This window comes from Pithys albifrons, chromosome 11, assembly GCF_047495875.1.
Source record: "Pithys albifrons albifrons isolate INPA30051 chromosome 11, PitAlb_v1, whole genome shotgun sequence".
NCBI lineage: Eukaryota > Metazoa > Chordata > Aves > Passeriformes > Thamnophilidae > Pithys > Pithys albifrons.
The window spans coordinates 1,859,220-1,883,179 of record NC_092468.1 but is presented as its reverse complement, the minus strand read 5'-3'; the positions used below and the strand labels follow the sequence as shown (position 1 = coordinate 1,883,179).

Sequence of the window (23,960 nt, the reverse complement as noted above, 5' to 3'; positions counted from 1 at the left end):
GGCAGTGCACAGGGTAGAACCTGCTCAGCTGTACATGCTGCTTTGGTTGGTGTCTCAGCCTTGTGCCCAGCCCAGCACTGGTGTGAGCAGTGAAGCATCCCAGGGCCAGCAGTGCTGCAGGGAACAGGTCTGTGCTGCAGGTCAGCAGTGACAGTCAGAGGTGGTTCAAAGCCTCAGTGCAACTCTCTGCTCTGCAGTTATGACCCATATCCCTTGGTCTGACACATAAAGTGGGAGCTGATCACAGCAAGACACCAGCAGCTTGGCTCTTCTCAAGCTCTTCTTGTTGGCAAGAAGCAAATTGTTCTCTCAGAACACCTTCAGGAGGATACACAGGATAGGAACACCTCTGGGATCTATCCCAGACCCCACAGGAACTGTCTGGGAATGTTCTGGAGAACACAGAAAAGTATTTTTTGACTGCTATGGACAAAGAGCTATTGGGTATTGTACAAAGATAAGAGACTACAAAAATGACCATTTGATTTCTGTTCCAACAGAAAGCTGGCTTTGACTCCCAGTGCTGAGCAGAGCAGCAATAAAATCACAATTTATTTCAAACATGTCAGGGAAACAAGTCCACCACTACACTTAAGAAACAAATAATATAGCCACAGCTCAAGATAAATCTGAACTTTAATTTTGGCCTAAAGATATGATTGTTGGAAATAACAATACACTTTTATATCATTACTAACCAAAATTATATCTACTGATTAGTTTACAAATAGAAGACAAAGTTTATCAGTGTGTTTAAAATCGCTGCGTGCTTAGAAAGAAGCCATCAAGAGGACAGAGCCATCAGGGGACATGGCCACGGGGGGACAGAGCCATCAGGGGGACAGAGACACTGGGGGACAGAGCCATCAGGGGGACAGAACCATCAGGGGGACAGAGACGCTGGGGGTCAGAGCCATCAGGGGAACAGAGACACTGGGGGACAGAGCCATAGCAGGACAGAGCCATCAGGGGGACAGAACTATCAGGGGGACAGAGACACTGGGGGTCAGAGCCATCAGGGGGACAGAGACACTGGGGGACAGAGCCATAGCAGGACAGAGCCATCAGGGGGACAGAACTATCAGGGGGACAGAGACACTGGGGGTCAGAGCCATCAGGGGGACAGAACCATCAGGGGGACAGAGACACTGGGGAACAGAGCCATAGCAGGACAGAGACACTGAGGGACATGGCCATCAGCAGACAGAGCCATCGGGAGACAGAGCCATCGGGAGACAGAGCCATCAAGGGCACAGTCATCGTGGGGCACAGCCATCAGGGGGCACAGCTATCAGGGGACAGAGCCATCGAGGAAAAGAGCCATCGGAGGACACTGCTTTCAGCAGGCACAGCCATCGGGGGCACAGCTCTCGGGAGACACAGCTGTCGGGGCACAGAGCCATCGTGAGGCTCGGCCATCGGGAGGTGCACCCATCGGGTGATGCACCCACCGGGGGATGCCCCCTCGGTGCCCGGGGTGCCGCGGGTGATGCACCCACCGGGGGACGCCCCTCGGTGCCCGGGATGCCGCGGGTAATGCACCCACCGGGGGACGCCCCTCGGTGCCCGGGATGCCGCGGGTAATGCACTCACCGGGGGATGCCCCCTCGGTGCCCGGGATGCCGCGGGTAATGCACTCACCGGGGGATGCCCCCTCGGTGCCCGGAGTGCCGCGGGCGGTGCCACGGGGCGGGGCGGAGGGGGCGGGCGGTCGGGCCCTGCCCGCGGCGCTGCCCCCGCGGCGCTGGGCGGGCGGGCGGTCCCCGCTGCGGCTCGGCGCCTTCTCCTCCTCCTTCTCCTCCTCCTCCTCTTCAGCCTCCTCCTCCTCCTCCTCCTCTGGCCGCTGCGGCGCGGGGGCTGCGGGCGGAGCGGCGGCGCCATGAGCGGGGCGGCGGCGGCCAAGAGCGAGAAGCTGGACGAGGCTCAGGCGCTCGCCCGCAGCTGCGCGGGCAGACCCGACTTCCAGCCCTGCGACGGGCTCTCGCTCTGCGCCACGCACAGCCACGGCCGCTGCTTCCGCCTGCACTGGTGCTGCCACCTGGGATGGTGCCACTGTGAGTGAGGGGGCGCGGAGCGGGCGGGGGGCGCCGGGCCCCAATGTCCCCAATGTCCTGTGGGTCCCCGCGCGCTCCCAGCGCCCGTCCCGCCCTGGCCCGTCCCGTCCCGTCCCGCTGCCGGAGCTGTCCTTGCCGCGGCCGCCGCAGCGGGACCCCCGCCCCGGCGCTGCTGCCCGAGGGTCCCCGGGGTGCCCGCGCCCCTCGCACCGGGAGGCGCCGGAGAGTGGGCAGTGGCACTGCCTGCTGCCGGGCACCGCTGTCCTTCGCACCAGCTGCTGCATCCTCCCTTACAATGGTTTCCTTTTCACAGCCGTGAACCCCCCGAGTAGAGAGGGAACCGCTTATGGCTATATATAGCAGATAGTTTCAAAATCCAGTGTTGATCCAACTCTGGTGTAAAGGCACCCGACTGCTTTAATATCTGTATTCAAGATCCTGATGTGCCTAATCATGGAGGCTGGGATTGAACTGTGGATGTCCAAACATAGTTTGATGAATAATTGATCACTTCGAGCCTTGAAGAGCAGCTTTCCCAGCAGCGTGTTGATGCGAGGTCAGGAAATGGTGATGGAGCCGCGTGCTTGGGTCGTGTTGTGTTCAGGAGATTTTAAAGCCTGGATGGTCAGGGGTAATGCTGGACCCTTGTGTGAGGGTTGCTTGATGCTGATGGAGGTGTCCCTGGACTCCTGATATCCCATTCTCCTTTCAAATCCATTGCCATCTCTCCTTGTAATTTAATCTGCTACGTGGATTACCCTTCACATGCACTTTTAGCAAATTTTGTTTCATGGGGGGGACCTACCCTAAAAGCCACCTTTTATTTGGATGCAAGCTTCTATTTGAATTAGACAGACATCCTGGGGATTTTGTCTTGCTGTGGGGTTCATTTGACATCAGTTCAGAACAATGGGTGTTTTCTGTCTGTGCCCTGAGGACTGTGTGGCACAACTGGCTGTGTGAGGAGGTGCCACAGTCACCTGCTGCACAGGGACAGAGATGTCTCGCTGGCATTTCATCGATGACACAAAGGGCCTCAAGTTACGACCTAGATATACTCTTCCTTCCCAAAATTTCCCTGGTCTCAGTTATTTGTGACCACCATGAAGATATGTGAGCTTGTGAGCACACTGGAGCAGGATCAGAGCTCAAAATGGTGCTTTTAAACTGGAGATGGTACCCAAAGTCAGCTGGGCATGGTCCTGGGGTGGTAACTCAACCATGGAGCTGGGAACACCTGGAGCAGTGACACTGTGGAGCAGGATCTGGGATTAGGATGGGTCACACACTGGCTGTGTGTGAGCACCAGGAGGCCTGGGAGGGGGAAAGTGAAACCCAGAGCCTGGGGATGCATTACCAGCAGCGTGGCAAGTGCACAATTTAATTAGTCTCTTCAGCTCAGTGATGAGCAAACCAGGCTGATGGGCTGAGCTTTGAGCAGGGCACTTTATGGAGCTGTAGGAGAACTGGGGAGGTTCTGTGGGAGATGGCAGAGATCAGCTTAGAAAATATGCTTTACAAGGGTGTGCAAAAGGAAAGAGGTTTGGGCTGTAAAACACCAAGGGAGGGAGGGAGGGTAGGGGAGCTTTGCAAAGTGTTAGGGAGCCTTGCAAAGGAAAGTGTGTTCTGGTCCTCCTCTGCACAGCCTTGGCAGGTAACCAAGGAGAGTTTAGGTTTGGACACTAGAAAACACTGTAGGAAGACAAATGAAGTAGGGGAGCAGAGTACTGGAGAAGGTGAGAAGTGGTGGTCCTTGAAGGCCTTCAAGGAGGGCTGAACTGGTGTCTCCAGGCATTACAGGGAGCTGCTTCCCTCTTGAAAGGACCACGTGAGATCACATCCAACCCTTACCTTCTCTGTGGCAGTCTTAAGGTTTAAAAATAGTTACAGCTTTTCGAAGAAGTACAGACTTAATTCCTCCTTTATGGCAAAAGAAACTTTGAGAGACCTCTGTCCTGTGAACCTGAGATTTGAAATGAAGGAAGGCACACACTTCATTGCCTTGTTCAATCTTCTGAAGCCGGGGAGAAGCGCTCCACTCTTGCCCCTCATTTCCTAATGCAAATTTCAGAGCTAAGGATCTCTTTGTGTCCCGCTCCTCTGGAATGAGTTGAGTTGGACTTAAAAGGGGTAAGAATGAGGTCTATAATAGGAAATTGTACAGAGGTCAGAGATGTAATTAAACAGTGTTGGGAGTTATCTTCCATAAACACAGTGCTGTAATGCTGACTTGGGAATCCTCAGCAGGTTCTTGGAAGTGCTTTGCTGTGACTCCTAAGAGCTGTATTGGGGTACAGGAAGCTCTACATCAATTAAAAGGGCCTTTGAAGTATTATTTTCCATCAGTGGCCAAGGTCCTGGACAATGTCAGCTCTGTTAAAGTGCACTTACACTGAGAAATTACCAAAGCTCCCCATGCCATGATGAGGAGGTTGTCTCCTCATGTGTATTCAGGATCACATCTGCTTACTTCAGCGACAGAGGCAATTTAGTCGTTCAGAGCCACTTGGCTATGGAAGGAATAATTGAGACAAACCCAGTCTGAATTCCCCAAAGCTGTTTTTGCTGGCGTGCTCAGAAGGGAGCAGTACTCCAGGCACTCTCTTTGCCTCCCATGGTTCTCTGTCCGTGAAATGGCAATAATAGCTGGCAGGAGAGATCAGAGGCTGCTCGGTGTATCCAGTCAGCTGGGAGAACCTCAGCTGCCCTGGATGCCTATATGATTTCTGTGTCTAAGCCCGGAGTTTATTTCGGGTCGTTTTCACTTTGCGTCGGTCTCAGTAGGGAGCAGTTTCCCCGTGAGGTGGTTCCTTCCCGTGCTGCGGAGCCCGGGGGGCTCTGAGCCCAGGTACAACCTACCTATGGAGGTGGATGAGACCTGTGCAGGGCAGGTGTGCTTGGGAGGGTGGCATGGGCTGGGTGGGTGCTGTGGGTGTCCCCCGAGCTGCAGGCTCTGTGGGCACCGGGGAGGGCAGGGCAGGGCACACCTCGTACCCACGGCAGTGGCTGGCTGAGCACCCTCCCTTGTGCTGCTCTCTGTGCTCCCACCGGCTCCTGCCTCCGTGGGCAAGCAGGAGGAGGGCTCCAGCCTTTGGAGTTCTCTTCCCTACAGGGAAGAAGACGTGGGCCCAAGAGGTATTTTGCCTTCAGCCCCTGTGTGTGTCCCGTCACACCTTCCTCCTGCTCGCGGTGCCCCCGCGGTCTGTCACCGTGTGCATCCCCCTTGCCAGGGTGGCAGTCCTGCCTTCCCTGCCCTCTCACAGCCTGGGCGGGGGGGTTGCTGTATTAGATGCAGGCTGAGAGCCGTAAATTACTGAGATCTACTTTTTCCAGAGGCAGAGAAAACCTGCCAGAGGCAGGAAGGCAGCGAGGTGCCAGCCTGCCTTCCCTCACCTCGGGGTTTCTGCTGCGGCTCCGCTTTGCGCCGGTGCTGTGAGGTGGGACCTGCTGCTGTCAGGAGGGATCAGGTCCCTGGGCTCACACCTGTCCTGACCTGACAGCAGCCCTTGGGCTGTGTTTTGCTAATTTTACTTCCTAAGAATTAGCTGTGAGAGAAAGCATCACACTTGGTACAGTTACAAGACTGGTTTCATCCCTGGCCAATGCAAAAGCAGAGTATTCTTCTGCAGCTGAGTTCATTTGTAATCCTGCCTTCTGTTAGAAACCCTGCAAACCCCTCGGTACATTATGCTGCAATTATCAATAACACATGATGAATCGTGGCTCCACAGCACTTGTATCAATAGACAATAATTGTGCTACCTTGTATTAGGCTTTCTGTGCTTCCCCCCACCCCGATTCAGCACCAAAAACCCCAAGCCTTTTGCTCCTTAAGCCTCTTGCATATCTCACATTGAAAAGTAAATGCAGCAAATAAATTTTGGTTCCACCACTTTTACAAGGTTTGACTGTTTGGACCATTTACAAGAAAACAAACTGAGGAGGGGGAAGCTGTGAGGTCTCCACTGGGTGTCTGGGAAGGAAACACAATTGCCAGGATCGAGCATGGCAAAAGATTGTGGTGGCAATAAAGGCTTTAAAACCCACACCTGCTCTGCCACCCTTGTGTTTTGCTCAGTGGAGGGGGAGCACTGGCAGGTGTGTCCTGAATTAGCTTCCTGCTCCCTGGTGTCACCACGGAGTTATGGCACTGTCAAGCCAGAGTTTGGAGCCAGACCTGGCAGGAGGTCAGGCAAGCCTGGCAAGAGACCCAGGGAATTGTCATTCCTCAGCCAAGAGGAGGAAATGGGCTTGTGTGATGGGTGGCACAGCCCAAAGGACACCTGGTTCTGGGTGGGTTTGGGAGAAGGAGCTCTCTGCATTGGGCCAGGAAACATTCAGGGGGTGCTGAACCACAGAATATTTCCATTTGTTGTTCTCCTGCCCTCTGAACAGGGAGCCCAGGGTTTCTCTGGGCTCTCAGACCTGCACAGCTCCCTCACAGTGTGTGAGGGCACCCGAGGGGCACAGCCCATCCTGGGTGGGTCTCATGGTCCCAGCTGTGTGCTGGGCAGGGGGGGTGATGCTCCATGGCCAGGGAGGGAGGGATGAGCACAGTCACTGCACCTGGGTGTGCTCCCAGCAGACACTGCTGCTCACATGCTTTGCTGCTTGAAATACCACTGGTTTTCTTTTTTAACATTTTAAAATGAAAACATTTGTTTTCTGGCCCACAGAGCTGGGGAAAGCTCAATGTCAGGGCCATCCTTGATGAAACCTCTTCCAGAGAGAATGCTGTGGTGGTGTCACAGGGCAGCTCCTCCCTGCTCTCTGCAGGGACACCCCTGGCCCAGGTGCAGAGATTTCCTCTGCCAGGCAGTGAGGGAGCAGCAGAGCAGTGGCTCTGTGCACTCAGGCAGCATTTCCAAGGTGTCTCTCCCCACTCCCCAGTGACAGGAGCCATCAGCAGGGGCTCTGACAATCTCTGAAGGCCATGTAATTATTCAGACCCAACCTGCCTGTGGGAACTGCGAGCAGGGAATCAGCAAGGCACCCTTCATTCCTGTGGCAGACCACGGGTAAGTGAGCTGAGATGGTTGTGAGAGGTATTTAGGAGCATCAGGACAGAGCTGGGGGTATAAGGAGGAGCTGTGCCTGCCTGCAGCCAGCTATTGTTGATCCCTCCCTGTTAGAGCAGCAGCTCCAGTGCTGAGGAGGCATCCTGAAATCAGCCCTGGGGTGCTGTGCAGCACAGCAGATACTGCAGAGCCTTGCTTTGGTCCCAGGGGGGGTTCCTGCTGGTTTTTGGTGGCTGCAGAACTGGTGGGCACAGGCAGGAGGGGGCACAGGGGCAGCAGAGCTCCCGGTGTGTCCCTGTCTGTGGAAGGGGTTGTGCACAGAGCTCACTGCAAGGTGCCAGCCTGGCAGTGTTGTTGGCAGCTTCAGTTTCCACCAGAGCTGTTCCACAGGGCAAAACTACACCCTGATGGTTGACTTGTTGGATAAACAGGGAAAGGGAGCTCTAACATGCCCGAGTTTGAAATTCTGAGGCTGATAGTTGGAGCAGCTCATGTTTTTCTTTGTGGAAGACTCAAACAGGAATGGAGCACTGGAGCTGGGAACTCTGAGGCTGGGGATTCCTGGAAAATGCAGCTCACCCTGGAGGGAGGATTGTCACAAATCCTGGGAGAAATAGGTGTGTTCTCACTGCTTGGCTGTGGAAATGATTTGAACATCCATCCCGCTGGAGTCCGTCTATCCCGATGGAATGTCTGTGCACAGCCAGGCATTGTGCTGAGCACCAGGCAGGGGCTGCAGGAAGGTGCATTTTTCAGCTTGTAATAGGAAAAGACTTCTAATGAGGATTGGTTGCCTGTGGCTGTGCAAGATCTTCTCTTCACCTGTATTTTGAAGAGCTGTGATGTTCCAGCTGCGCTTCCCGAACCTGCACCCAGCCAAGGAAGGAATGTCAGCTTAATGTATTCTGAAGTGTTACTCTAAGGGAAAACACTTCCTGCCAGTTTTTATGTGTGCACCATTCTGGACCTGGATGGGGTTGTGTTCCTCTAGTTTAGTTGTAATCCAGAAATGACAGTATGGATGTGCTACCAATGCTGTGTCTCGGAGAGAGAACCCACACGTGTCAATTCATCTTACTCTGTGGGAACGTCAGTGCCTCAGGAAGAACCTGCTGGCATTCATTTTGAAATCCATACTGGAGTGTTTAGAGACATGCATGTTCTGTTATTATTAACAAAGCCCCTGATACCCCTTAACAGGAAAATCCCTGAATTCAGGCTACTTGCTGAGTGCATTTTGTAGGACCAACTTCTGTATGGCTCATACAGGACTGAATAGAAACCACTGCTCTTCTTTCTGTGAAAGTCCTGACAAAAAGGGGCTGTGTACCAAACACTTCCTGCCAGCCCCAGCCTGTCCTGCATGACTGTGACCTGCATGACTGTGACAGGTGTTTAATCATCTGTCTGTCCGTCTGAGGGGAATGGCTCACAAAGAATTACATCTGCTTGCCCAAAACTCAGTGGTCTGTGGCCTCTGAGAGTGCCAGATGACTGACACACCTTCCTCTTCTGCTTGAACTGTTTCTGTTAAAGCCTGAAAGGACAAGGCTGTGGCTGTTTCTTCCCAGAAGCAAGTACTTCTGAAGAAGTTCATGAACCTGCGGTCCTGTCTGGGAGTTCAGGGTGTCCTGAACCCTTCCCAGGGAGGGCTGGGCCTCTGTTCCTCTGAGAGGTTCCTGCTGCTGGAGGGCTGTAGCACTTTTCTCACTGCAGGGGAACAGCTCCAAGATAAAATCTGGATGGAGCACAGTGCCTGTGGGGAGTGTGTGGCTTCCTTCCTGGACTCTGCAGGTGGGCAAATCTGTTTGCCAGCCTGACTGCAGCCTGCCTACCCCAGTGCCCAGTGCAAAGTGCTGCTAACACATTATCCTTCTGGTTGTTGGTGGATGTGCCAAAACGGCAGCCCATGGTCATCCCCTTGCATTGTCCCCTGAGGCTGAGCCACAGGATTGTCACCTCCATGGCCTCCATCCCGCAGCTCTGCAGGGCTGGCACTGGTACCCAGGAGGTGTGCCTGGCACAGCCCCTCCAATTTCCTGGCAGCACCTGTGTGCTCCTCACAAACACGTGTTTGTGTTGGTGCCCCCAGCAGAGCCGGGCTGGCACAGAATGGGCATCTTGGGCTGTTCTTATGTAATGGCTCTGCATTTAACCACATGCACTCCATGACTCACTGCCAGCCTTGGGAACTCAGTTCTGCACATTGATAAGGCTCTACTAGGGCTTTGTGTCTCTGTGAAGGATAAACAGCAAATGCTTTACTCACAACCAGTGTAAGATGTTGCAGAAGGATGGCTGGGACAGTGTGGGCTCAGCTGCTGATGGATGGCACAGGCTCACACTAATGGGAAAGCTGGTTGACAGCAGATTGGATTCAGGTAGAGCATCTCTCTGTCTCTGCATATAAAGTGACTCTGGCTTAGTGTGTTGTGGTTTTTCCTCCAGCACTTCAGTGAATTTATCTGCCCACAAGATACAGAGTATGTTTTCATAAGTGCTTTGACTCTTCCACTAATCAATTTTTATGCAGTGACTGATCACAGAACTCAAGAAGTGCAGTTGGTGCAATTTGGAGATGTTTTTGCCAATAGTAAAGCATATTCACATAGATGGAAATCAAAAACCTACTGGGCAAGTAAAATCTGATTCCTTGGCAACTGGGCCTTGTTTTTAACATACCCACACATAAGAGTTGGAATTTGTACATAACCCACGTTGTAAAACAATTTCCACAAGAGCATGCATTTGTATTCTCATTCTCAGTGGTGGCTGTAGAGCTGCAGAGCCCACAGGTCTGCTCTGGAAGCTGCTTGTGTGGTTGTGTTCGTGCCCCCAGCCCTGAGGGTGTCCCTGCTGTGCCAGCAGAGCAGCTCTGTGCCTGTCCCTGTCCCTGCTCCCCGTGATGGAGCTCACCTGCAGCTGCTCCAGGAGGGTGCTTGGCTGTGCCACGCTCCCTGCTGCCTGGGCTGGGTGCATTCCAGTGCTTTTCTCATCCTCAGCCCACTCCAGGTGTTTGCACTCCCTCCAAGTGCCACTTGTCCCTGGTGAGAGGCTGTGCCAGGGTGCCCTGATCAGCTCCTGCAGCTGGGGCAGGGCAGCACTCACCTTCTGCTTTGCTTCTCCTCCCTGTGACACAGGGACCATTCTCCAGCCAGTCCCGTGGGCTCTTGGCTCTCTGGGTGTGACACTGAGGACGATGCTCACCCTGCCACTGTCAGAAGGGATCAGGCCCCTGGGCTCACACCTGACCTGACCTGACAGCAGGACTTGGGTTGTGTTTTGCTAATTTTACTTTCTAACAGTTAGCTGTGAGAGAAAGCATCACACTTCATACAATTAATTACAAGACTGATTTCAACCCTGGACAATGCAAAAATATGGTGTTCTTGCACATGGGCTCATTTTTAATCTGAATATCTTGCATTCTGTGAAACACCCTGCAAACCTTCAGTACATTATGCTGCAGTTATCAATAATACACAATGAATTGTGGCTTCACAGCAGTTGTATAAATAGACAGTAATTGTGCTACCTTGGATTGGCCTTTCTGTGCCTTTTTCCCCCCAATTCAGCTTTTTGCTCCTTAAAACCTCTTACATATCTTACACTCAAAAGTAAAGCAGTGAGTGCTGTGTGTGCTCCTACCTGTGCTGTCCAGAGTCACTTCCCCACAGTGGCACTGTGGGACACGATGGCCAGGCCCCCACCCCTCCTCCTCCTCCTCCTCCTCCTCCTCCAGTGGTCCCTGGGCTCATGCAGGGCACTGCTGGACCCCACAGCCCTCCAGGGAAGGGCTGCTGCCCACACCTGCCCACACCAGCTCCACGTGGTGACCTCTTTGGGGCATGATCAGGGAGAGCAGTCCTTTAAATTCTCCAGAACTGGGTTCTGCAGAGGCTTGTGACCAAAAGAGGAGGATGGGTTTGGATGAAGTGGGCATGGAGATGTGCCCATCAGGAACCAGCAGTGGCACAAGGGTGTAAAGAGTGGCCTGTGCTGGTAACAAGGACACTGTTCCCAGCAGTGAAGGTGAGGGTGGTGTTTGTGCAGCCTGAGGCTCACCCTGGGGTGGGGCAGCCCACAGAGGATGTGTCAGCAGCAGACCCTGTGCTCTGGCCACGGGGAGGGAGCAGCACAGGCACAGCACATCCCACGTGCCATTGTTTCTCCTGCCAGCCCCCAGGAAACCAGGCTGTGGCCACACAGATGTGTCTGTCCTGAGCTGCAAACCCAACCTCCTGCCCCAGGCTGTCCCCTGGGGGTGCAGAGTGCAGGTCTTTGGAGAGGGTTTTCTTTCAAGGACCTGGGGAGGGGTTCTGCTTATTTGAGGATTCCCAGAAAACCATTCCATCAAATGCAGAGGCTCAGGGTGGCCGCTGCAGCACACACTGCACACCTGGAAGACAAACTGTGTCTTGTCTCTCCAGTGCCTGTGATTTCCAGGCAATGCCACGGTGTTGTGGGTAGTTGGACACTGAGCTGTGCTTGTCCTCTCTGTTGCCATACCAGCACACTGGCTGGCTGCATGGAAACCATGGGATGCTGCAGCCTGAGCAGATGGTGCACAGGGATGGGGTTGTAGAATAAATATTTAGCACTAAGCCATTTTGTGCTATTTTCTCTACTGATTTTTAAAAATATCCAGTGTAACTTGGGGGCTAAAACTCCTCAGGGGAATGTGCAGAGAGGGGCTGCTCTGCCCTTTGGGATGCTGGAAGGGGAACCTCCTGGGGTTCAGAGCTCAGGTTGGCATGGACAGCACTTTGCTGCTGTGCTGGTGGAGGTGTCCAAGGCTGTGCCACGCTTCCCATGCCTGCACTTCCACGTGCCAGTGTCCTTGGGACCCAGTGTGGGGCTGGGTTAGCAGGACCTGTGGAGTGTGTGCCATTTCTGCAGGTACTGGAGGGAAGGGGCTGCTCCAGGACAGCACGTGGTGTGTGCTGCTGCTCCTGCTGCCTTGGGGGATATTCTGTCCCATGTGGGGGTTAGTGAGCAAGTGTGGCCCTTTAAGAGGGTTTATGGCTGCGTGAAACATCCCTCAAGCCTTCAGGGCTGCTTTTTGTTTAAGTCCAGTAAATCCATGTAAGCAATGAGAGGAAAGAGCAGGGATGATGGAGGAAGCTCCGGGGTCTGTTTGCATTTTGCGTTACCTGCTCTTAAGTTGATGTGCACAGAAACCCCCGAAAGGCTTAGACAGCTCACAGCATGTGCTGTCATGATCCTTTTTGTATTTAAAACAGATCAAGACAAAAGGGCATTAAAATACATATTTGATGAAGAAAAACTTCCTGATATTTTTCCCTTGTCTTGGTTTGCTGTGAAAAGCATCAAGTGAGGGGCTGGCAGAGCTGTCTGTGGCTGTGCAGCAGCGAGGGAACACCTCGCTCCAGGGGGAATCGCTGCAGGAACACAGCTGGGCTGGTTCTTCCCTGTGCCTGGATGGGGCTGGGAAGGGGATGGATTCACCAAGTGCTCTGATGGAGGTGCTGTTTGCAGGGACACCTCTCTGGGCTCAGAGCCTGCTGCCCCTTCCTGCTGCACCTCACCCTGCCCAGGTCCTGCTGTGGAGCTGCTTTTCCTGCTGTTCCTTGGCAGTGTTGGTCTGTGTCCTTGGAGTCTCTTCTGTGATCCCTTGCTGGGCCTTCCTGCTTTGCCAGGAGTCCTGCAGGTGTGTGGGATGCTCTGTCTGCATTCCCTGCACTACAAATTCGTTTGAGCAATTTCAGTGCTTTTTGAAGTTGGATGAAGCGCAGGGTGAAAATATGACTTGCACTGAGGTGTTGCACATCTTTATCTGTGAGGCACCTTCAGCACTGACAAGCATTTCAGTTATGCCTCATTATAACCACCAACAGCTCAGTTCAGTTCTACTTGAGCTCGTACTGTGAGTCTGGCAGTGCCTCAGTGTCCTGGAATGTTTTCCATTTCCACTGGTGGCTCATTCCACACCTCACATTCACCACATAGTCCATGGTGTTTTGCTGGATATGACATGATGGGTATTCCATACAATACAAAGGAAGGGAAACTGGGTTAGCAGTGGGGGTTTTCCCATGTGCCATCTGTAAATGTGCTCTGGGTTTCTCCTTCCATTTGTTCTCGCCCCTCTGGAAAAGCTATTACTGTGCTCTAAGCAAAATGCAGTTCGAAGCTGTGAGAGGCCTTGGTGAATATTTATGGCAGAGCAATGTTTGTTTGAAAGGTTTGTTGTTCCAAGCTGTGCATGGAACTGGAGAGAGGAGGGGGAAGGCCAGAGGGTTTGTTTGCTGCTGCAGCCAGTGGGGTGGGAGGCAGCAGCCCCAGAGGGGCTCCAGCCAGCACCTTGCCATGGAATGTGCTCCGTGAGCCCCCCTGAGCAGCAGGAATGGGTGAGCCAGCACCTCCCCGTGGAATGTGCTCCATGAGCCCCCCTGAGCAGCAGGAATGGGTGAGCCAGCACCTCCCCATGGAATGTGCTCCGTGAGCCCCCCTGAGCAGCAGGAATGGGTGAGCCAGCACCTCCCCATGGAATGTGCTCCATGAGCCCCTCTGAGCAGCAGGAATGGGTGAGCCAGCACCTCCCCATGGAATGTGCTCCATGAGCCCCTCTGAGCAGCAGGAATGGGTGAGCCAGCACCTCCCCATGGAATGTGCTCCATGAGCCCCTCTGAGCAGCAGGAATGGGTGAGCCAGCACCTCCCCATGGAATGTGCTCCATGAGCCCCTCTGAGCAGCAGGAATGGGTGAGCCAGCACCTCCCCATGGAATGTGCTCCATGAGCCCCTCTGAGCGGCAGGAATGGGTGAGCCAGCACCTCCCCATGGAATGTGCTCCATGAGCCCCCCTGAGCAGCAGGAATGGGTGAGCCAGCACCTTCCCAAGGAATGTGCTCCATGAGCCCCCCTGAGCAGCAGGAATGATGTGGAGCCAGCACCTTCCCAAGGAATGGAACTTCACTGAGCCCCTCTGAGCAGCAGGAATGGTGCCCCCCTGAGCCCCTCTGAGCAGCAGCCATGGTGGGCACCTCCAGCAGGCTGAGGGGCGCAGTGCCCCTCAGTAAACACCCCCAGGTGAGGGCAGTGAGCTTTGCTTGGGCCTGTGAAGGAGGAAACCCCCACCTGCCTCGAGGCTCTGCCTTGTCCATGGTGAAGCCATACCTGGTTCCTTCCCCTGCACAGACCAGCTGTGGGCTGGGCTGGCAAATCTGTGCCCCTCACTGCCTTGGGGACCCTGGAACTCAGTGGGTGTGACAGTCCTTGGGCTGCTGTGCCAACACAGGCAGCAGGGCACCACTCCAGCCCAGAGCTGTCACCTCCTGCCAGACCAGCTTTCTCAGTCACTGTGCATCTTCCCAAACAACCAGACTTGACTGTCCTGCCACACGCATGAGGTAAGGAAGAAGTGCCACTGGAAGAGTGCTTGGGAGTTGTCCATCTCTCGCTGTGACAAACGCCAGTGCTGGAGCAGCTGCTGCCCGGGGTTCCCACACCCAGAGCAGCTGTGCAGGGAGCTCTCTCTGGATGGTGTAGAGCCCCTGCAGGGCAGTGCTGCCTCCTCTCACACAGGCATCAGCAATGCTTGCTTTGCCTTCCCTGCTTCAGAGCTACCTGGTATTTAATTAGCATTTGTTATGTCCTTCGTGGTGGGACCAATTCCCCTCCTGTGTGAGCTGATGATCTTGGCAGGTTGTGTGTGGCAACAGGAAGGTTTGGCACAGCTGGAGTGAGAATTCCATTGGACTTCACAGCAGAGGATCCCTCTGCTGTTCCACAGGTGCAGGTTCAAGCAGCACCAAGTCACCAGCAGCCCAGGAACAGTTGCCTGCTCTTGAGCCATGGGAGCTGAGAGCACACACCCCTCACACACCTTAGGGGGGCCTTCCTCAGCCTTGGGGTCCCAGCTTCAGCCTCCCTGGAGGATACAGCACAGTCAGAGGCATGGAGAGATTCCCTGGGATCAGAGCCAGCTCTCCTGCCACCCACCTCACTCTGGACTTCCACCACAAGAGCTCAGCCCACGTGGCAGCAGTTCCTAAGCTGAGCCAGGTCACATTCAATAGAGTGCAATTAGCAGGTCTTCGTTAACCTTGCTGATTTTTGGAGATACATGAGCTGGCAGATGGGAGGCTGGAGAAATATTTGTTCAAACAGCTGCAGGGGGAAGAATACATATGAAAAAAAGCTTTTCTGTTTCAGTTAATAGATGTCTAAGTGCCTTGCATGTGAAGAGATACCCATGGTACGTATTGCTGACTGTCAGAGCCACAGCTCTCTGTTTTCTGAAGTGCAGTGCAACTCAGGTTGTTATTTATGAGGGCGAGGTCGTCCAAGGTAACACTTTGAGAGGGTAAAGCGTCAGAGTTTATGACCAACCTCTCTCCTGAAAGATGGATTTATGTTTTTTCAATATGCCAAGCACATTAATGAGTGTCAGAGGGAAACCAGAATGCTGGGACGGAGGGAAGTGGAGAAGAAAATCTTCCAGCAGCACCTCTGCTTATTTCATGGTTAAGTTATTTTGTATTAGCCCCGGAAATTGCTGCTGTGTCTGTTTGGTGAGGATGCACACAGACTGCCCAATTAGCAGAGGATCAGAGAGAAGGGACCTCAGGGCTTGCTTCTCAAGGCCTGATTTGGGTTTTTGGAAGCAGGAAGCTCTATGATACAGCTTCCAATCAGTCAGCCACATAGTTCTGGTTATCAATGCCACAAACATAAAAAGTGTTCCCGGTTGCCTGAGTTTGCTGGAGATGTGCAGGTGATGCTCGAGCTCCCTGCCCTGCTGGCCCCTTCCCTGCTGGCCCCTGCCCTGCTGGCCCCTGCCCTGCTGGCCCCTGCCCTGCTGGCAGGCTCCCTGGGGGCACAGAGCCAAGGCTTGGGGGAACAGCATCCATCCCATTTGGCAGTGGAACTCGTGTTGCTGTGCACAGAGCAGCAGGGAGATGAGCACTGCCCAGCCCTTCCTTGGACACGTTGGAATAGTTGTTCTGCAGCTGAGCATCGGCTTTGGTGCGTGCCAGGCCCCCGGGGGGTTGGTTTGTGGGCTGGCACAAGGGGCAGCTGAAGGAGGAAGAAATGGAGAGACAATCAGCCCTTTCTGGTCATGCACAAGCTGCTGTCACTGCCATGGGTCAGACAGGAGGTGCACTGTGGATGGAGAAGTCCCTGCGAGGGCAGAGCACCTTCAAATGAGGTCTTGGGGCAGCTCTGGGGGCACAAAGGGTTCAGTGTACCCTGCAGACCTGCTCCTGGGGTCTCTCATTTCATCATCTCACTGTGGCTGTCATGGACAACTGGAACTTCCCATGACACTCATTTGGCAGAGCTCAATTTCATAGTTGCTGTTCCCAGGGTTGGAACAGGCTCTTGTCTCCCCCGAGCCCTTTTGCCACGGCGATGGAACTGCAGAGGCAGGACTGTGAGGCTTCTTCACAGCAGCTTGAGAACTTCCCAAACTTCTGCCAGTGCAGCAAATTGCTTTCCACAGGACTGGAAATTGGATTTTTGGACATGTGTTTGACAGGCACAGTGTTTTCCTTCCCTGCCTGCAGCGTGGGCAGCACTGGGGAGTGACCCCAACCAAGCAGTGATGGTGTGGCACCCGTGCCTGTGCACAGCACTGTCACCTCAGGAGCATCCATCAGCACAGGCACAGAGCTCTCCAGCCCACTTGGTTGGAATAAATAGGCAATGAATCCCGTGCTAGCACACTAAATGGGGTGGAGCAGAATAGGTGCTCCAAACACTGTGTTATCACAGACTGCTGCCAGCTGTTCCCAGTCAGCAAAAATACTGCTGTTGGTTGCCACGGGTGTGTGATCAGATTGAGATGGATTGTAAGAGAACTTGGGGCTTGAATTCTGGGATCGTTTTCTATGCAAAATTCATGCCTGGCAATCCTGCAAGCTGCAGGGGCAGGGGGTGATCTTATTTTTAAATTTCTGCATATATTTTTCATAGGCTGCATCCCAGCTGCTGCGTTTCCGTGCAGTATGTGGGGTGAGCCGTGGTAACCGAGGCTGTGAGCACAGCTCTGTCTGTGATCCAGGCTGACAGCCCCAGCTCTAAGCACCTGGGCATCTTTACAACTAGTTTAATGTGTCTAGGACAAACAAACTTGCCCCTAAAACCAGCTGAAACTTGACAAACTTGTACCAGAATTCTAAAGAAATGGTCAAATCAGTTCATGTATTAAATCCTCTTTGTTTTCTGTTGGCCAAATCCCTGGCAGAGCTTGTCCTTGGAACGTGAGGAAAGCATTTCAGTCTCTGTGAGGTGACACAGTCAGGCTCTGAATCCTCTGCTCCTGCCCTGCAATTAGAGCCAGCAGGGCAGTTCTGTGACAGCAGAGAACGACCCGCTGAGCTCCCTCAATGCTCAGCTGCCCCTGCCACCTCCTCTCCTCTTTTCCCAAAAGGGGAAAAACAAACAGCAACAACAGTGGAACTGCTGAAGCTTTGCTTCACCATTCCATGTCCATGCTGTAAGCTTCCTTGGCTTAAATCCACTGCCTTCTCCCAACATCCCCCAGCCTCCTGCCAGCACTTGGGGCTGTTTGAAGTGAAGAAATAAAGTCCTGTTGTGCAGGTAACGTTTTTCTTGACTCTGTTAAAACCTTTTACCAGGGCCTACCTTGGATGCTTCAAATAGAGGTGGCACAAAACTGACTTGGGGAAATGTTTTTCTCCAGTATCTGGCTGTCAGTGGAACGGGATAGGAGTCCACACAGAAGCACTCGGGATCTATGGATAAATAAAGCATTGTGGTTTGAGGCAAGGGCAGGCTGCACTCTGGTTTCCCTGAGCTGAATTTATCAGACACTGTCCCAGCCAGCAGCACAGCAATATCAGCTGGGGGGCTCTGCAAGGCAGGGCACGTGGAACGTTCATGAATTTCCCAGCAGGGTTTCTGGGAAGCAGCGGATGGCAGGGAGCCGTGGGCTCTGCGGCTGCGAGGGGCAGGAGCTTCCCAGGGAAGTGCTGTCAGCAGGGTCTGAGGAGCACCCGGGAGAGCCCATCACTGGACGGCTGCCCAAGCCGGGGCTGCTGGTCTGAGGGGCACAGAGCTCTGCCCTGCTGAGCCACAGCGAGTGTGGGAACCACGCCACGGCACAATGAAAGGAGGGCAGGGGGAGAGGATGGCTTTGTATTTTCTGTCATCCGGTTGTAAGCAGGCGGGGGAAAAGCTTGGTTTGCTGTCCCTGAGCTTTTCCCGCTGCTCTGTTAACAATCACCGCTCCACAGATCGCAGGGAGAAGGCATTTGTTGAGGAATTCCAGGGGAGCTGCTCAGACCTTGTTCCCAAGCTGTTCCTCCCCATTCCCGCCGGCTCGCTGCTCTGCCTGCTCTCTCCCCAGGCGCACGGGTGGGTTTTCCTGCCCGGCATTCCCGGTGCTCGCTCCTCGGAGCCTGTCCCGGGCACTGCCGACCCCGCAGCCGCTCCCGCACCGCGGGATGCTCCGATCTGCCTGCCCGCTCCTCTCCCCGGCCCTGGGCGCTGGGCTGGGGAGTCCCGGCCGACTTGCACACGAGTCGTTTTCCTTCCAGCAGCACAGCAGGGAGGGAAAAGCCTTCCCGAGGTTCCCCGGTGACGTCCCCGCCGCGCTGGCAGAGCGCAGCCTGTGCGTGGGCCTGGCAGAGCCGGGCACAGCCGGAGCATCGCGCAGCCCTCGCGGTGCCAGCGCTGTCTCAGCTCCTCCCGAGGCTCGCAGGGATCCCCAGACTGAGCAGAGCGGGGTTTCTTTCCTACAGAGGGGAATGGCAGGGGGAGCGAGCCCCTCCTTGGGGCTCAGTGCGAGGTGGTCTAGTGGGAGGTGTCCCTGCCCGTGGCAAGGAGTTGGAGCTCGGTGATCTTTGTGGTCACTCCCAATCCAGGCCATTCTGTGCTTTCCAAAGCAGTGGGCAATTCTGGGCACAGCAGCAGTGGCCGATCCCAGCCCAGCGTTCCCCGATGCAGGAGCTGCCCCCGTCCGGGTCGCACAAACAGCCCTTGGGCAGCATCTGCTGCTCGGGCAAAGCCTTTGCAAAGAGTGCAGCAAAATCTCCCACAGCCCCAGCACTCACACGGTGCCTGGAAATTCGTGCTTTCCCAGCGGATGAGCCCCTGGGGAGACATGAATCTTTCAGAGGCTTCATGCAAATAAAATGCAGCATTTTACAGTCTTAGGCATAGCCTCGGGTTTCTCAGTTTTTCCTAACATAGTCCCAATTTTCTGCTCTCTTATTTATTTCTTTTACTAACGATGTTCAGTTCACACTTTGTTCTGCTCAATAGAACCAACATAATCCTATTTTCTTACTACTTAACCAGATAATCAGGATGCCAAAAGCATTTCTGTAGCCTGGAAGTGCCCTTATTTTCTGCCTTAAAATTGTAATTGCAGTCATGTATGATCTCTGGTTTATAATACAGAAAAACACGATTTAGACCCCAGGGAAAAAAAGAACATGGAAACACGTGCAGGGAGACTTATTGGAATAATAATAGTATAATAAAATTTTGATCATTGTAACAAAGATGTAACATAGAAATGCTCTGCTCAGTCGAGAGAAAAAAAGCCTCTGAGCATCTTGTCGGTTTTCTTTCTCCTAGAAAGGGGTGTGGGCTGCCTTGGCCTCTGTCCCACCTCTTGGCTATGGAGTTGTGCCCCTGGAGTGAATTTTGTGGAGTTAGTGATGGCCTTGAGGGAGGGGCAGGGCTGGGCTGTGGGAGGTCACCTGGTGTCAGAGGATCCGTGCCAGGAGGGGACGAACACCCGGAGGGCACTGAACGCAGCAGCTGCTGCCTGGTGGTTCCTGAGGGCCAAGGGCCCCACCCCACAGAGCTGAAGTGCTGCCGCTCTGCCTCCCGCAGGTAAATACGTGTACCAGCCCATGACGCCGGTGGAGCAGCTGCCCAGCACCGAGATCCCGGCGCGGCCCCGCGAGCAGCCCAACAGCATCCAGATCTCCGTGTCCCTCACCGAGCACTTCCTCAAGGTCGCGCCCGCGCTGCAGCCGCCGCTGCCTCCGGCCTCGCCCCAGCTCTGCTCCATCGCCGACCTGTTCATCGACAACTACCGCGTCAAGTGCATCAACGGCAAGATGTGCTACGTGCAGCGGCAGCCGCCGCCCCCCACGACCCGGGCCCGGCCCGAGGAGGGCTCCGCCCGCCACGCCTTCATCCCCAGGGAGAGCGACACACCAAAACCCGAGCACTGCTCGTCCCCCTCCAGCTCCGAGGACTCCGGCATCAACGCCGTGGGGGTGCACTACGTGGAGTCGTGTGACGAGGACACGGAGGGGGTGGCGGAGCTGAGCTCGGAGGAGGATTACAGCCCGGATAGCAGCTGGGAGCCGGACGAGTGCCCGCTCCTGTCGCCCTCGCAGTGCGAGATGGAGGTGATCGAGACTATAGAAACCACTGTGTGACCCCACGGGCGGCGGCGGCTCAGTCCAGTTCCCACTCAGTAATGTTGCTTTTGTAGTATTTCTATTTTCTGTTTTTTCTGACAATCCCCTTTTTCCAGTGCACTTGATATTTCAGATTCCTCCTGGGAGTGCGGTCACAGGACTTACATATGGTGAACTAGCAGCAGCCTGAGAAACTCTAACACGTTCTCAGCCTGATCAGCTCTCCCTCGTCTGAACGTAAGGTAGTGACGAATCTTAAGACTTTTATAGCAGAAATAGCCCCTTTTCTCGGTCTGGGTTACCCCACACACCACTTCTCCCACGAGGATGTGCCACTCGAGGTGTTTCCCCCGTAGGGATGTTGGCAGTGTGCCCTCAGAGCACAGGGTGCTCTCCTGGGGCAGCAAACCACGTCGCCCTTACTTTCTCAAACAGCTACAGGAGGGGTGGCAGGAATGGCAGGGGCTCCTCCTGTCCCTGCACCTTGTCCAGCCCCTGCTCCAGTGCTGCTGTGGCCCTGCTCCCAGGCTGGCAGCACCTCACGCCCAGCAGGTTGGGATGGCAGGCAAGAGAACGCACAAAGTGCCTCCAACTTTTCTCCAGGCTATGCACGGAGCGGCTGCCGGGGCAGGCCAGGCCCTGCGATCTCCTGGGAAGGCAGCGCTCGCTCTGCAGGGGGATCAGGGCCTGGATCCAGCTGGTCCCTCTTCTCTGCCTGGATCTGGGGAGGGGGATGTGGCTGCTGGAGGGGGAGCAGGCAGGGGTGGAGCAGGGCTGTCTAACCAATACCACACTAGACTGGGGCGTCCCAGGCAGGGGAAGGAAGTGACTACCTCTGAGCACACACAGCAGGCCCTCGGCTCTTCCTGCTGCTCCTCCCGGGCTGTTTGGTGCCAGACACTCAGGACCAAATGGCCTCAGGGCCTGCCTTTGCCTGAAGAATAACAAAGTTCAAACCACCAGGATCTTTTCAGCCACACCACTGTGTTGGCAGAGCTTGGGGACAGTGTGGAGGTGCCCATGAGTATGTGCTCGCTAAAATACAGCCCAAGGTCGTTCCAGCAGAGAGGAGGCTTTGGCTCCTGCTCCTTCACTCCTGGTGCAGGAGCAGGGTTGGAGCAGGGACTCCTCACAGCTGGTAGCACAAGCTGCCTCACAGGAGGTTTGTTTCAGCCCTGCTTGAAGGAAACAAGTGTCACTCTGAGATTTCTGTGGGCTCAGCTGAGCTGGGGCCAGTAACACCTGCATTCCTGCAGCATTACTGCTGTCCTTGGTGGAGTTCTGGTTGTGTTTCAGAAGTCCCTGATGAATCTAAGGCTGTATAAAGGTGTACAGTTAGTGATTGATCCTAGATTATAGTCCGTGGTAGAGGATGGCTCATTTCTCACTGTATCCTGACAATGTATTCCCAATTTTATACACTTTGTAATCAGTATCTTTAGAAGATGTTTAGGCAGCAGTGTGTGTCTGTGCACATACGTGTCTAGGAGTTTCCATGGGTGGATATAAAGTAATGCTGTACTTTTTAGACTAACACTTTCAAACAAAAATAATAGGTTTTATAGTTTTGATGACTTACATAAAAAAGTGCAATGCTTGTGAAACGAGGAACTCGGGCCATTGCATGAACAGACATATTCTCACATGGCACCTGAAAACACTGGTTTTCTGAGGGCATTTAAACAAAAGCCGTAGTGAAACTAAATAAGATTTATTTTTTTTTTAAGGGCAGAGTTGTCTTTCTTGGCTAACAAAGGTTTCTAACAATGTTTGGGTGTCTTTGGACCATTCAGACACATTCCATAGGTAGAAGGAAACATGTATAAACCTACAGCATTTATTCATATTTAACCTTTCAATTGTAATCTGAGTGGAGAGCTGGACAAGCTCACTCTCATGCTTGAGCTTTCCTCACAGAAAGGGAAAGGCTCTTCCTTCCCCTGGAGTGGCTTCTCCTTCCCCGGGGGAAAGCGTGGGCTGGCAGCAGCCCCCACCCCAGGGGCTGGTGGGGTCTTTCCCAAAGGCAGGGAGCTCCTTGCTGGCTCTCGCTGTGGGCACCAAGCACAGAGTGGGCCAGCAGGACGCCCTGCCCTGGCACGAGCTCACCTTGTTTGCGGGCAAGCAGGAGCCACGGCCCCACCGTGGGCACCCTGAGCCTCCGGGTGGCGATGGCTGAGGCTCAGTGCCAGGTCCTGTGGGCCCTGCCAGGATCCACCCTTTCTTAACTGTAAGTAATTAGCAATATTCACAAGTTGTGAGTGTCTCCTACCCAGGATTTGTTCAGATGTCTTAAGCACAATAAGCTGCCTCTTCCTCCTGTTGTTCCTGGAAAACGCCAGCGGGGGTGCCTGGGGTGGGCCAGGGCTGCTGCAGGGGGTGTTGGGGCAGCAGCTTCTCCCTGTGCTCATCACAGCCCCAGTTGGGAAGTGCTGCTGCAGGGGGTGTTGGGGCAGCAGCTTCTCCCTGTGCTCATCACAGCCCCAGTTGGGAAGTGCTGCTGCAGGGGGTGTTGGGGCAGCAGCTTCTCCCTGTGCTCATCACAGCCCCAGTTGGGAAGTGCTGCTGCAGGGGGTGTTGGGGCAGCAGGTCCTCCCTGTGCTCCGTCACAGCCCCAGTTGGGAAGTGCTGCTGCAGGGGGTGTTGGGGCAGCAGCTTCTCCCTGTGCTCATCACAGCCCCAGTTGGGAAGTGCTGCTGCAGGGGGTGTTGGGGCAGCAGCTTCTCCCTGTGCTCATCACAGCCCCAGTTGGGAAGTGCTGCTGCAGGGGGTGTTGGGGCAGCAGGTCCTCCCTGTGCTCCGTCACAGCCCCAGCTGGGAAGCTCTTCCCTTCCTTTGCACAAACAGTGGTGGGGCCAGGCCCATGCCCTGGGCTGGCTGCTCCACCCTGCCCGGGAGAGGTGTGTGTATCTCAAATAAAATACTGAACAACCAGCCTCCTGCTTGTCCTGACTACCCCACAGCTTTCCACACGGGAACAAAACATTCCACATTGCCAGCACAGGAAGGGTCGCTCGTGGCTTCAGTGGGGGCACCTGACACACACCCAGAGCCAGGCAGAGGAAGGCAATAACCAGGTGCAGCACACCTGGTAAGTACTGGGGCTGGTGGGCTACCCCAGGGCCCTGCCCTGACTCACCTGGAAGGAGCTGCCCCAGCCAGGGAAAAGGACAGAGGGGACAAGAGCCACCCCAGCTGATGTCTGGCCTGGACTCAGCTGCTGTGGCTCCCTGACTCACCTGTGCCCAGGCTGGCTGCAGGTTGGGAACACCAGTGTGGGCACCAGCATGCAGTTCTCAAGGTTCATGGGAAGGAGGTGAACACAAGGGGCACTGCTCCTGGCCAGCTGAGCTCTGCACACCACCTGGTGCTTCCCTCTTCCCATATTCCTGCCATTCCACGTGAGCTCTGCATGGATCAGCCAGCAGAGTTCTGTGTGCAGGGACAACACCCACCCAGTGCTGTGCTCCCGGAGCAGCTGGGACCCTGAGCATGTGGTACCCCAAACACCCAAGTGCC

At 54.6% G+C, this 23,960-nt stretch overlaps 1 protein-coding gene across 1 annotated transcript; it reads left to right on the top strand.

The window, feature by feature from the left end:
- Positions 1–1,733: 1,733 nt before the first annotated feature.
- C11H3orf70 (chromosome 11 C3orf70 homolog) lies at positions 1,734–23,371 on the top strand. Its single transcript, XM_071566918.1, has 2 exons — positions 1,734–2,054; positions 19,906–23,371. Exons 1-2 carry the CDS (start codon positions 1,880–1,882, stop codon positions 20,460–20,462), a joined length of 732 nt encoding a protein of 243 aa, XP_071423019.1. The 5' UTR covers positions 1,734–1,879; the 3' UTR covers positions 20,463–23,371.
- Positions 23,372–23,960: the final 589 nt, after the last annotated feature.

Bases quoted from the DNA above. Each gene is read 5' to 3' on its own strand.
- C11H3orf70 (XM_071566918.1), top strand. From the start codon at position 1,880: ATGAGCGGGGCGGCGGCGGCCAAGAGCGAGAAGCTGGACGAGGCTCAG. The intron at 2,055-19,905 runs GTGAGTGAGGGG...TGCCTCCCGCAG, and splicing joins CCACCTGGGATGGTGCCACT to GTAAATACGTGTACCAGCCC.